Source organism: Sus scrofa, chromosome 4, assembly GCF_054392235.1.
Source record: "Sus scrofa isolate SSC_HxYL_T2T_F1_AM1 chromosome 4, Sscrofa_HxYL_maternal_Yorkshire_Landrace_v2.0, whole genome shotgun sequence".
Lineage (NCBI taxonomy): Eukaryota > Metazoa > Chordata > Mammalia > Artiodactyla > Suidae > Sus > Sus scrofa.
The window spans coordinates 85305960-85318948 of NC_139386.1; the positions used below are offsets into that span (position 1 = coordinate 85305960).

Consider the following 12989-nt stretch of genomic DNA (forward strand, 5'->3'; position numbering starts at 1 on the left):
TCTTACTTCTTGGTAATTTTTTCTTCATGTAGTAACGTTTCGAGTTTACATGCATATAAATAAATAGAAGGCAATTAGTTTTAAACTGCTTTTGATTATTATATTTTATGAAGTTAAACATATTCTTTAGCCATTCCTCATTAGGTTATTTACAAGTTTTTTAGTAGGGCACTTCAGTGAACATATTTGTTCATATCTTCTTTACAATAGCAAGGGGTTCTTTAGTGTTTGTACATAGAAACAGAGTTCATACAGAAAGACAGGTCAAAATGTCTTAGAGATATGGTTGAATTGTCCTCCAAAATGGTTGTGCCACTGTATTTTCATATCAGTGGAATATGAAGGCTATAAAACTTAAACATTTTTCCATTCTGTTGTTGGTAATAAACAATATCTCTTTAAGTTACATTTGCTTGATTTTTAATGAATTTGATCTTTTTCTCATGTTACTAAACTTTTGGAATTCCTATCCTGTGAAGTTTGTATTCAAATATATATGTGAATACATGTATATTTATATGTAAATATATATCCTTTTTCGTTTATATAGTTATATATTTTATGTGTAGTCATGCTTTGGTATCTGTGGGGGATTGGTTCCAGGACCTGCCAAGGATACCAAAATCTGCAGATGCTCAAGTCTCATAGTGAGTTCTCCATATCCTTAGGTCTGCATCTGAGGATGCAGACAATCACAGATCATGTTCAGTTGACCCTTGAGCAACATGTATTTGAGCTGCCCAATCCAGGCATTTTAAACTCATGTTTACATATATGTGGACCTGTGCAGTTTAAACCTGTGTTGCTTAAGGGTCAACTATATATCCTTTTTCATTTATATACTTAAAAACAGTTTCAGTCTATTATCTTTTTTTTTTTTTGAAAGATACATCTTTTTCCATTCTCTTATTTTCAACCTATTTGTGTCTTTGAATCTGAAGTGTTTCTGTTCTGGAAAGCATATAGTTGGGTCATATTTTTTAATACCTTCAATAAATATTTTTATTGGAATGTTTATTCTGTTTATCATTAACATAATTACTCACAAAGTAGAACTATCATCTAACATTTTATGTTTGTTTTCTGTATTGTCTTTTATCTTTTTTTGTTCTTCTCCATTACTGTCTTCTTTTATATTAAATACCACTTAAATTCTTTCATTGTTTATTTACTATATTTTCCTAAATTATTTCTTAGTGGTTACCCTAAGATACCATCTTAAATTTTGAAAATCTAATTTAAATTAATACCAACTTAATTTTAATGGTATACAAAAACTTTCCTTCAGTATACCTCTATTTCCAACCCACTCCTTTGTACTATTATGTCATACAAATTATATCCACATACATTATCATCCTGTCAGTGCAATAATATAATTACGCATGTATTTTTAATAAAATGGAAGAATACAATCAAAAATACCTTATAATGTACATATATATGGCATTATAAATACATTTTTATTGTGTTCTGATTAAAATGCATAAATCAATATGTATATAATTTTATATATATATAAATATGTATATAATTTTATATATATATAGTATTTGTGTGTGTGTGTGTGTATATATATATATATAGTTACCTTTACCAATGCTTGTCATTCTCTATGGTTTTAAGTTATTCTCTAGTGTCCTTTCATTTCAGCCTGATGAAATTCCTTTAGTATTTCTCAAAGAGGTCTACTAGCAACAAATTCTCTTAAGTTTTTGTTTATCTAGGAATGACTTAATTTTTTCTTCTCTTTAAAGTATGATTTTTCTGGATATAGAAATATTGATCGACAGTCTTTCTTTTAAAGCATTCTAATATGTCATCCTACTGGCTTCATGTCTCTATGGTTTCTGATGATTAAATCAGCTGTCAACCTTATTGAGGATCTTTTATACATGTTAATTTTTCTCTTACTACTTTCAACATTTTCTTTGCCTCTGTAACTTTTTCAATTTGATTGTATTGATATCTTTGAATTTATCTTCCGTGGAGTTTGCAGAACTTGAATATGCAAACTAACGTTTTTCACCAAGTTTAGGAAATTTTGGCCCTTATTTTGTCTTATTTAGCTCCTTTCTCTGTCCTTTCCTCTTGGGACGCCCATGTTAGTAAACTTGTTGATGTCATATAGGTCTTTGAGGTTTTGTTTATTTTTCTTTTTTTTCTTTCTGTTCCCCAGACTGGATAATCTTAATTTACCTTTACATTTGTTTATTCTTTTTCCTAATTCACATCTGCTGTTAAGACCATCTAATGATTTTTTCATTCCAGAAGTTGTGTTTGCAACTTCTGAATTTCTATTTGGTTCATTTTGTATAATTTGTATCTACTTACTGATATTCTTTGGTGAGATATCATTCCCATACCTTCTCATACTTTCCTTTAATCATGTGTAAAGAGACATGATTTTATTTAGTTCTTGAAATATATTTTACAATAACTTAAAATAATTTAAAATCTTTCATAAGTTCAAAGCTTAAGCTTTCTCATGGAAGTTTCTATTAAATGCTGTATTTCCTGAGTATTGGAAATACTAATCCCGTTTCATTGCATGTCTTATATTTTTGTTGTTGTTGTTGTTGAAGTAACATGTGGCAACTCTGGAAATCAGATTTCCACTTCCTCCTGGATTTGGGTGTTTTTTTTTTTTTTTTTTTTTTTTTTTTTTGCTGTTTGTTTAATGAGTTTCCTGGATTAATTCTATTAATCTGTATTCTTTGTCCTTGGGATCACTGAAGCCTCTGCTCAGCTAGTTTAGTAGTAGCTAATGATTTGGTAGAAATTTCTTTAAATACCTGACTGTGAGTGTCCCAGCCTTTGCCAAGGGGCTCTGTCTTTCTATGGGGTTGCGGGAGAATATCTTCAGTGTTCCACCATGTGATTTACAAGCCTTAGCCTTCAGTCCCTGCTTGGATATTGCCTCAAGGTTTGCCAGAGATGAGAGATTAGGTCCTTCTTAGGTCTTTTCTTGGCATGTATAATGTACATACTTGCACATATGCCTGGCTTTCTAAAGTCCCAGGAATATGTTGGAGCTTTTCCTGTGAATATCTCATTTCCTGGTATTTCTTTTTAAAGGGATTTTTGGGGTTTGTTTTTGTTTTTGTTTTTGTTTTTTCTTTTTAGGGCTACACATGTGGCATATGGAACTTTGGAAGCTCCCAGGCTAGGTAGGGGTTGAATCAGAGCTGCAGCTTCCAGCCTGTGCCACAGCCACAGCAACATGGTATCTGAACTGTGTTTGTGACCTATACTGCAGCTTGCAGCAATGCCAGATCCTTAACCCTCTGAGCATGGTCACATCCTCGTTGCTGCTGGTCAGGTTCTTATCCTTAAAGCAGGAACTCCCTTTTAAGGTGTTGTGGTCAATCTCTTGTTAACTCCGATGGGCAAGGCTGATTGTATACAGCTGCAATATTGCCACTAGTAGTTTTCAATAAATGCCTTGGTGTAAGGCTGTTGGTAAGAGCAAGCTTGGAGTCAGGTCAAATAAAGTCACACAATGGGAATGGAGCTTTTCAGCAAGCATCCTGAAAGGTCAGATAGTGACAGTTCCCTGGAGTGGGGCTTTTGGGGAGCACCACACTATTCTGCCTCCTCCAGTTGCTGCTCGGATACTGTTTTTCAGCTATCATGGTTGTGATGCTGTTGGTTTTCAAAACTTCCACTAAGTTTCACAGAGAAGGTGGAATTAGGGCAAACTGAAATGCCACAGAGCTAACTGTTCTTAACAAGATTCACCATATTTCTTAAATAAATACTTCTTGAATTGCTGCAGAACTAGTTAGTTTCCAGAGTTCTAGAAAAGTTGATTTTGAAAGTTTTTGCCAGTGTTATATTTCCTTATGGAGGAGTGGATTTTTGGAGATCTTTACTATGCTGTTACAGAAGTGCTCGGTCCTGGAATTTATTTTTGTTGAAAGAGGGAAGTAGAGATGTAATTATTTTTTGCCAGTTATTTCAGCCTAGTTAGTGAATACTCCTTTTCTCAAAGATTTGAAATGCCTTTTCTACTATATGCCTACCATACTAGATACTTCTTGAAAGCTTACTCTGTGCCAGCTACTATTCTGATGTATTTATGGATATGTTTTATGATCTCTTTTCTTTTCCACTGCTCTATTTGATATTTTCCATACCAATACCATACTGTTTTTTGTTGCTATGTTTTGTTTTGTATTTTGACTAGTTGTAGAATTAGAATATGTATGAGAAATATTCCAATCTGTTTATTTTTTTAAGTACTATTATTGGTCTTGTACATTTTCTTAATATTATTTTGATACCACTTTCATATCCTCTTTGAAAATCATAATGGAATTTTAATTATGATTATAATTTATTAAATTAATTTTGTGTTATATTTTGAGCTTTTGTAAACTTTGTAATTTTCTTGTGATTTATTTCTTCATACCTTGTATATAATTCCTATAGCTATATTTTTATTGAGACATTTTTCTCTTCTTTACTAAAGAAGTGCTAAATTCATATCTAAGAAATACTGTGTCCTCTGGATTATAGTGATGAAATGCCTGAATTAAACAAAGCTAAGCCATATTCTTTATTTAATAGGACTTTTGAGAGCTTCTGCACATTACCTCTTGATATCAGAATTATATTTGTTCAAAGCCTGTATTATAGCAGTGCTCTGTATTGTGAATATGAAAAATTCCTTAAATGCTGTTATAGAATGTTTTTCCAGTTTGTTTAAAAAATTCCTTACTAAATGGATTAATAATATAGTGAATTCTTATTGTTCATAATCTGAATAGCCAGAAAGTTAAAATAAACTGAACACATTCATTACCATAATAAATACTAATAAAGCAGTCCACAAAGTACAGTAAATCTTGAATGTCTCATATAAAGTTGAATTATGATCTTTATGTAATACGTAGATACTTTAATTTTTAATGATTTTAAGATTTAGTAAGGCATGTAGCAACACTAATTTGAAATTATTTCTCGTTATTTTTACTTAATGTATGGTAACTCTTATAAATCAATTCATTTTACCTTTTTTAAGATAAAGATCTAGCAGGGCGGTTTATTAATCTACCCTGAAGCAAGTTTTATGAAAGATATTTTGCTGTCTGTTGGCATCAATTTAACGTGATATTGAAATATTAGTCTTACTTTTCTGTGTATAAGCTTTATTTGGTTATTAATTTGCTTTAGTGAAGTTAGTGTTAGCCTGCTCTAAACTTCATTCTTTTTTAGACTTAATCTAGTTTTTTTTGTTTGTTTTTTTCCTTTTAGGGCTGCATTTATGGCATATGGAAGTTCCCAGGCTAGGGGCTAAATCAGAGCTGTAGCTGCTGGCCTATACCACAGCAGTGTGGGATCCAAGCTATATACATCACAGCTTGTACCTCTATGACCTACATCACAGCTCACAGCAATGCCGGATCCCTGAACCACTGAGCGAGGCAAGGGATTGAACCCACGTCCTCATGGATACTGGTCGGGTTCATGATCACTGAGCCACAGTGGGAACTCTTGGATTTTTTTTTTCTTATTCACAAACACATGAAATCAGATGTTTAAAGAAAGTTGACACTGCAGTAGCAAGTAGAAATGCAAATTAAGAAGTAAATAGTTCTTTTTGTTATTGTCATCCATACATATTATGGATAATAAATATACTTATTATGTTACTTTATTTAAATCATATTTTTCTGTTTATAATAATAGACTTTAAGCTGCATGTTGTGTGTTTTAGTATTTCAGTTTTAAAAATAGCTTTCTGTGTTGGAAAGAAGCATCTTACTTTTTGTCCCAGTTCTGTCTTAGCTTCGTTATTTATTAATAAGTAGACATTTAAAACCAATTACCCTTTGTATCAGAGGCAAGGCAAGTGATCATTTTGTACATCCTCTTTTTCTTAGAAACTGCCCTTGGCGCATTAGCAAGAGTCCTGAGAGAAGACTGGAAGCAAAGTGTTGAGTTAGCTACAAATATAATTTATATCTTTTTTTGCTTTTCCAGGTAAGTATAAAAACTAGAAAATAAAAGTACTAATCTATCTCTCTTTCTTTTTGTCTGTATCATTGGTTTAGATAGTAGATCACTAGTTTTCTCAGTCTTCCTATGCGTCTAGCTATGCTCTGCCTCTGAACACTTCTGTGTCCCATTCTCTGTCTTCTTTATTCTTCTCTCTTTCAGTCAGCACTTACTGATATATGTACACATTTATTAGAATAATATAATGATTTAGAGTTTAAGGGTTATGGGCTCTAGAAATATACTCTCTGGATATGAATCCAAGTCCTACTATTTATTAGCTGTGTGATCTTGGTTACGTTACTTAACCTCTCTGTGCTCAGTTTCCTCGTTTGTAGTTGTGGATAGTAATGGTAGTATCCTCTTCAGATAGACCCAGAGAAAGTGCCAGTAAATGTTATTGATTACAGTTGACCCTTGAACAACATGGGTTCAAAATACATGGATCCACTTAAATGTAGGTATTTTTTCACTAAATATATACTACCATACTACATAATTCCCCTATTGAATGTGTAGATGCAGATATGGAGACCCCCCTGCAAGTTATGCATAAATTTTTGACAATGTAGAGGGTTGGCATCCCTAACCCCTGTGTTGTTCAAGGGTCGCATGTGTGTGTATACACAATGTATTTTGCAAACACATGCCTGTTATGTGTTCACATATATTATTTGTATATATTATGTTTGCAAAAACATACTTGTTATGTATTCATATGTTTTATTTATACATAGCTATTCTTTAGAAAGATACTTACTGAGACATTATTAAGTGTCTAATTGATTTCTAGAGAATTTCATGCCTCTATTCTGAAAATGTGCCAGCATTAGCAAATAACTATTTACTGAATAAATACTGGGATGAATAAATTGTTTGGGAAACATAAAATCTGCTTATTAATACTTCACTAGTTTATTTTCTGGTATCAGTTTTATTCAATAATCGTACGGTTATATTTGTAGTTTTGTTAGTTGGTAGTCTGAAATTTTATTGAGGGTATTTGAATGGTTAAAATGGTGATTAGTTACAAAAATGTTTTAATTTCTTATAAATAATTTCATTTTGGGTAAGGGTTGTATGTTCAAACATGTAAAGTAATCTTAGAATTTTAAGTCTTCCAAGTATACTGTGGGCATATTCATTTATTGAAATATATATATCAATTCTATTTTATATTGTTAATCCAGTGTTTATCCCAAGCAGATTTCCTGAACCCATAAAATGTATTCCTTTAAATACATACTAAAAAACTCTTCTTTAAAGCTTTTCTCAGTTTCATGGACTTATCACTCACTATAAAATTGGAGCTCTGTGTATGAATATCATTGATCATGAATTAAAAAGACATGAGCTTTGGCAAGAAGAACTGTCTAAGAAGAAGAAAGCTGATATCCTTTTATGGTGGCATTTCACCCCGTTGTTGTTGCCTGTTGCTATGAGTTTTGGATGGGGGAGATTTTGCTTTGCTTGTCATTCACATTACTTGGAAAAATGCAAGGATGTGTTGAAAATTAAGATGAAGTTCGAAACTGTCAATGAATATAATTTGATGTATACTTTCATCTTTCTGCAACTTTGATTAGGTGATAAGGTGGCAGGAATAGGTAATATAGTTGTCCTGGATAACTGAATTAGGCGAGTCTCTATGTGGTTTTGCTATTATGTCCCCTAAGATCCTTTAGTTAGCTGATATCTGGCTCACCACTGTTGATTTCGTAGTTCTTTCTGTGTGAAAAGGTGACTTTGATTGGAATGGGTGTGTCTTTGGTGAAGAACCTAGTTTTAAATTCTGTTTTTCTAATTAAGTACAAAAATACTATTAAAAATACATGGAAAATTGAGAGGCCTGCAGAATGATAGAAGCCTTGAAAGGAAACTTAAAAATAATTTTAACTTGTCTTTCAGTATAAGAATCTTCTCTGCAACTTCCCTTACAAATGGATTATTCAGTCTCTTTAACATGTCACTGCTTATTGATTTAGTTTGTTCTGTGGCATTCTATTTATTATAATTTTTCTTTTTTTGTGTGTAGTGTACTAAAGACCATTTCCCCCAAACTTCTATCCCTTGGTTCTAATCTTGCATACTGAACTGATATAGAATAAGGATATTCTCTTCAACATCACATTTCTTATTGAGAGTTCCTGTTGTGGTGCAGTGGAAACCAATCTGGCTAGTATCCATGAGGATGTGGGTTGGATCCCTGGCCTCACTCAGTGAGTTGACAATCCAACATTGCTGTGGGCTGTGGTGTAGGTTGCAGACGTGGCCCAGATCTGCTGTTGCTGTGGCTGTGGTTTAGGCTGGCAGCTGTAGCTCCGATCTACCCCTAGCCTGGGAAGTTCCATGTGCCTCAGGTATGGCCCTAAAAAGCAAAGAAAAAAAAATCGTATTTTTTTGTATTTGGAGATGTTTATCATATTTCCTCTACTACTTTAATTTTTCTAAATTGAAGTCCCTCACTTATTCCTGTCTGTCTTTATATGATATGTTCTGCAAATAAGAAGGCATACTGATAACTTTCTTTTGAACCCAAAATTATTGATCTCTTTTAAAAAGTAAAAGTATTATTTCTATTGTTCCCAATATCATGTTTTTTTCCTCCTGTTCATGGAATCCCCAAAGCACTATACAAATACACAAACACACACATACACACACAGCTTTGACTTTTCTTAATTAGGATCTTTATAGGTTTAGGAAGTTTCTGTTTGTGCAGTAAGCTTCTGATATCTAGATTGGTATTGACTTAAACCGTGTGGACAATTTAGGAATCCTGGAGACTTTAGATCATTTTTGGAATCCCAAGTTTCCTGAATATACCTAAAATTCATTTAAACTGGAGGAATCCAGAGAGAATCACTGAGACTTTTAACAATCATTAACTTATACTTAGTGGTTGTTTGGTGACAAGAACTGATATTTTAGGACATGTCACATTCCTATAAATATCAGGCACCATCAAATATAACATACACCATTATTTATGAGCCACTAAGGAAAAGTTGCTTCCAGTTAAACTGTGACGTATCATGGATTATAAGACATATCCAAATTCTGGAGATGTTAAGATGTGTGAAGAATGTGTTTTAGAATCAATAGATTAAGATAATTGAAGGAATAGAAAAAAGACCTATCAAGACTTTGGCCATTTCTTCTAAAATACTACTATTTTATTAAGTCTTGTTTCCTTGTGTTGTGGTGAAAGTAGCATTCAACAAAGTGGATGTTTTTGAATGTTTTGGGATCCTGAAGTCATACTGAAGTAACTGGTTATTTCTAAAAGTGTTCAGGGATTATTTGGGGCCATAAGCTGTGATTTTTAAATTTTGTTTATCTCTAACTTTGGGATATATCTTTTTGGTATAAGTCTGAAGGAGATGTCAAAAAGCTTTAGATCTAATCCATATCCTTTGAATATTCTGGATATCTGTCTGAAGTGGAATTCAATATTATTATTATTAACTAAGTTGTTCTCCAGGACAGTAACCATTTTGGCCTATGAACTCATTTTTTTAATCTGGTGAAAGAGACTTGGGCACATATATAAAATATTTACATACAGTTTCTAAGGATTCAAGTATTTGGTGAAGACTAAACATGTGTTCATCCAAGGTCTCTAAGCACATTCTCAAAAACCCTTGGTTAAGACGTTCTGTTATAACCCAATCATTATGCAGAGAAGTTAAACAATTGATTAGCAAAACAACTGGGTAACATTGCACATAAAATTTAATGGTACTGTTCTTTGTAGTATTTTTCAGTAGATTTTCTTTACTTCAATGAATATGGATGATCCTTAACTTGTTTACTTGATGAAGATCCAGAAAACCAAATCTTGAGAAAAGATTATGAAAAAACCTTTAAAAAATACCAGGGGCTTGTGGTAAAACAGGAACAGCTCTTACGAGGTATGAATTCCTAAGCAATGAGAAAAGCAACAAAGTACTTACTTTACATTTAATTTGTTCTATTTTTTGTTAGATGAATAAAGCTAATACCAGAATACTTGAAAGTTCTATTGATTTTAATGTGCTATAAAACCTTCTGTCTTTAGCATTGGTAATAATGTTTTAAATTACACTCTACTATCCTTCTACTAAATGTCCCCATTCAGATCTTAAATGTATAAATTACATCCTTGAAATTTTTTTCTCAGAAAGAATTTTTTAATCCAATGTGTGACCTTTTTAATAATACGAATCTTGTCTCTTAAGCCCTACTATACTTATATAGTGACAGTTTTGTTGCTTCCCTAGAATATTTTCAAAATATTTCTCTTCAATAAAAATTAGCCTCCTCTTTCAGGGTTGGTTGAGAGATTTAACAGTTCAATAATATGGTTTCTCAGTCATTGATACAATTTTGAAAATAATTTCTATACTCTTAAATTTGTTGAGGTTAGTTTTGTGCCTCAGTATGTGGTCAATCCTAGAGAATGTTCCATGTGCACTTGGAAAGACTGCATATTCTGGATTTTTTTGCATGTGATGTCCTGAAAATATCATTTAAATCTAACTGTTCTGTTGTCGTTTAGAATATCTGTTGCCTTATTGATTTTCTGTCTATAAGATCTGTCCAGTGATATGAGTGGGGTGTTAAAAGTCTCCTCCTATTATTTGTATTCCCATCAGTTTCTCCTTTTATGTCTGTTAATATTTATTGTGTATATTTGGCTGCTCCTGTATTAGTGGCATATATATTGATGAGTATAACATCCCCTTCTTGAATTGATCCTTTTATCATTAAATAGTGTCCTTTGTCTTTTTTATGGCCTTTGTTTTAAAGTCTATTTTGTCTGATATGAGTATTGTGACTCCCACTTTGTTGTCATTTCCATTTGCATGGAAATATCTTTGTCATCACCTCACTTTCAGTTTATATGTGTCCATTACCCTAAGGTGGGCCTCTTGTAGACAGTATATTGTAGGCTCTTGTTTTTGTTATTCAGTCTGCCATTCTATGTCTTTTGGTTGGCACATTCAATCTGTTGACATTTAAGGTAATTATTAATGAATATGTATTTATTGCCATTTTAAACCTTATTTTCCAGTTGAGTCTATGTTTCTCCTTTGTTCATTTCTTTTTTTATGGTTTGATGATTTCCTTTAATTTTCTGCTTGTGTCCTCTTTTTGTTTTTTTGTAAATGTATTATTTGTTTTTAATTTGAGGTTGCCCTGTTTTTCAAATGTGTTAACCCCTTCCTATATCTGCTTACCTTAGACTGATAGTCATATAGGCTCAAGCACATTTTTGTTTTTTAGGGCTGCACCTGTGGCATATGGATGTTCCCAGGCTAGAGGTCACATCAGAGCTGCAGCTGCCATCCTATGCTACAGCCACAGCAATGCTGGATCCAAGCTGCATCTGCAACCCATACCACAGTTCCTGACAACACTGGATCCTTAGCCCACTGAGCGGAACCAGGGATCATACCTATGTCCTCATGGGTACTAGTTGGGTTCATTTCCACTAAGCCACAATGGGAACTCGCTCAAACACATTATTTTAAAAAGTCTAGATTTTCTTACTCTTCTTACCCACATTTTATGATTTTGATCTCCTGTTTTACATCTTTATGGGTTTTTTTATGTTTTATCCTTTTGCTATTCCTTGTGTTTATTATTTCTTTCACAAATAGGGTTTTGTTTTTGTTTTGTTTTGTTTTGTTTTTCATTTTTGATCTGTATACTGGCTTAATTTAACTGACTACTTTCCAATTGTGATTTTCTCCATCCTATGTCTTCTTCCTTCATCCTATTTAGTGGAGACCTTCAATATTTTGTTTAGGATAGGCTTGGTATTACTGTATACTTTCAGTTTTTGTTTGAAAAGTTCTTTATTTCTCCTAGCTTAAATGATAATCTTGCTGGGTAGAGTATTCTAGGTTGCAGATTTTTCCCTTTTAGGGCTTTGAATACATATTGCCACTCTGTTCTGGACAGTAACGTTTCTATAGAGAAAACAACTGATAGCCTTATGGGGATTCCCTTGTATTTAACTCTTTATTTTTCTCTTGCTGCCTTGGGAATCTTCTCCTTATCTTTAACTTTGCCATTCTTAATATGATATGTCTTGGAGTAGGTCTCTTTGGGTACAACTTGTTTGGGACCCATTGTGCTTCCTGTATCTGGATATCTGTTTTCTTCTTTAGATTTGGGAAGTTTTCAGCCATAATTTCTTCAAATATACTTTTGATCCCCTTTTCTTTTTCTTCTCCTTCTGGAATCCATATTATGCATACATTGGCATGCTTTATATTATCCCATAGATCTCTTATATTGCCTTCGTTTTTTTTTTTCTTTGACTTTCCCTCTGCTGTCCTGACTGGATGATTTCCATTATTCTGTCTGCCACATAATTTATTTGTTCCTCTGCTCTATTTATTCTTAAGTTCATTGTCTTTAATTCAGCTTTCATTTATGCAAATGAATTTTCTAATCTTTCTTGGCTCTTTATTACAGTTTCTAGTTCCTTTTTAAGGTAATCTGCTGTTACTGTTGTTATCCATTTTTAATTCCTGTGGAATTTTTATTACCTCCTTTTTGAATTCAGTGTCAGACTGCAGAGGTCTGTTTCTATGTTTGCTCCTTCAGTGGAATTCTCCTGTTCTTTTAAATGGGAATGGTTCCTGTGCTTCTTCATTTTGCTTATATTTTTCTTACTCTGTGAGTTTAGGGAAAGCAATTATCTATTGTAGTCTTAGAGGTCTGTTTATGTGTGGGATCATCCCTGGGTAGCTTGTGAGGGCTTACTATTTTTTTTTTTTTTTTTTTTTTTTTGCATAAGGACTGATTTTGGTTAGGATGCTTGCTCCCTCTTTCCTCAGTGTGTGCAGGCCATTATCCTCTTGATAGGGGGTATGCAGGTATACAGCTTGCATGTGCTCCCATGGAGGTGGGGGCAGTGGGCAAAGCCTGCAGGCAGCACCTGTTTGCTGGGCCCTTGGCAGTGGTGGGGACACACCAGAAGAGGGGGTGGG

General features: G+C 33.2%; 1 protein-coding gene across 7 annotated transcripts in view; it reads left to right on the forward strand.

Annotated features, from left to right (window-relative positions):
- The window catches only part of KIFAP3 (kinesin associated protein 3), a 184048-nt gene that overhangs the window by 47506 nt on the left and 123553 nt on the right, over window positions 1-12989 (forward strand). For 5 of the 7 annotated variants that reach the window (XM_021089424.2, XM_085022446.1, XM_005663106.4 and 2 more), the window contains 3 exons: window positions 5889-5988; window positions 7270-7394; window positions 9819-9917. In XM_021089424.2, the coding sequence (XP_020945083.1) occupies window positions 5889-5988; window positions 7270-7394; window positions 9819-9917 (324 nt within the window). Of the gene's footprint in view, window positions 1-5888; window positions 5989-7269; window positions 8364-9760; window positions 9918-12989 lie in introns of all 7 variants that reach the window. The other 2 variants (XM_085022447.1, XM_085022448.1) reach the window with 2 other exon arrangements.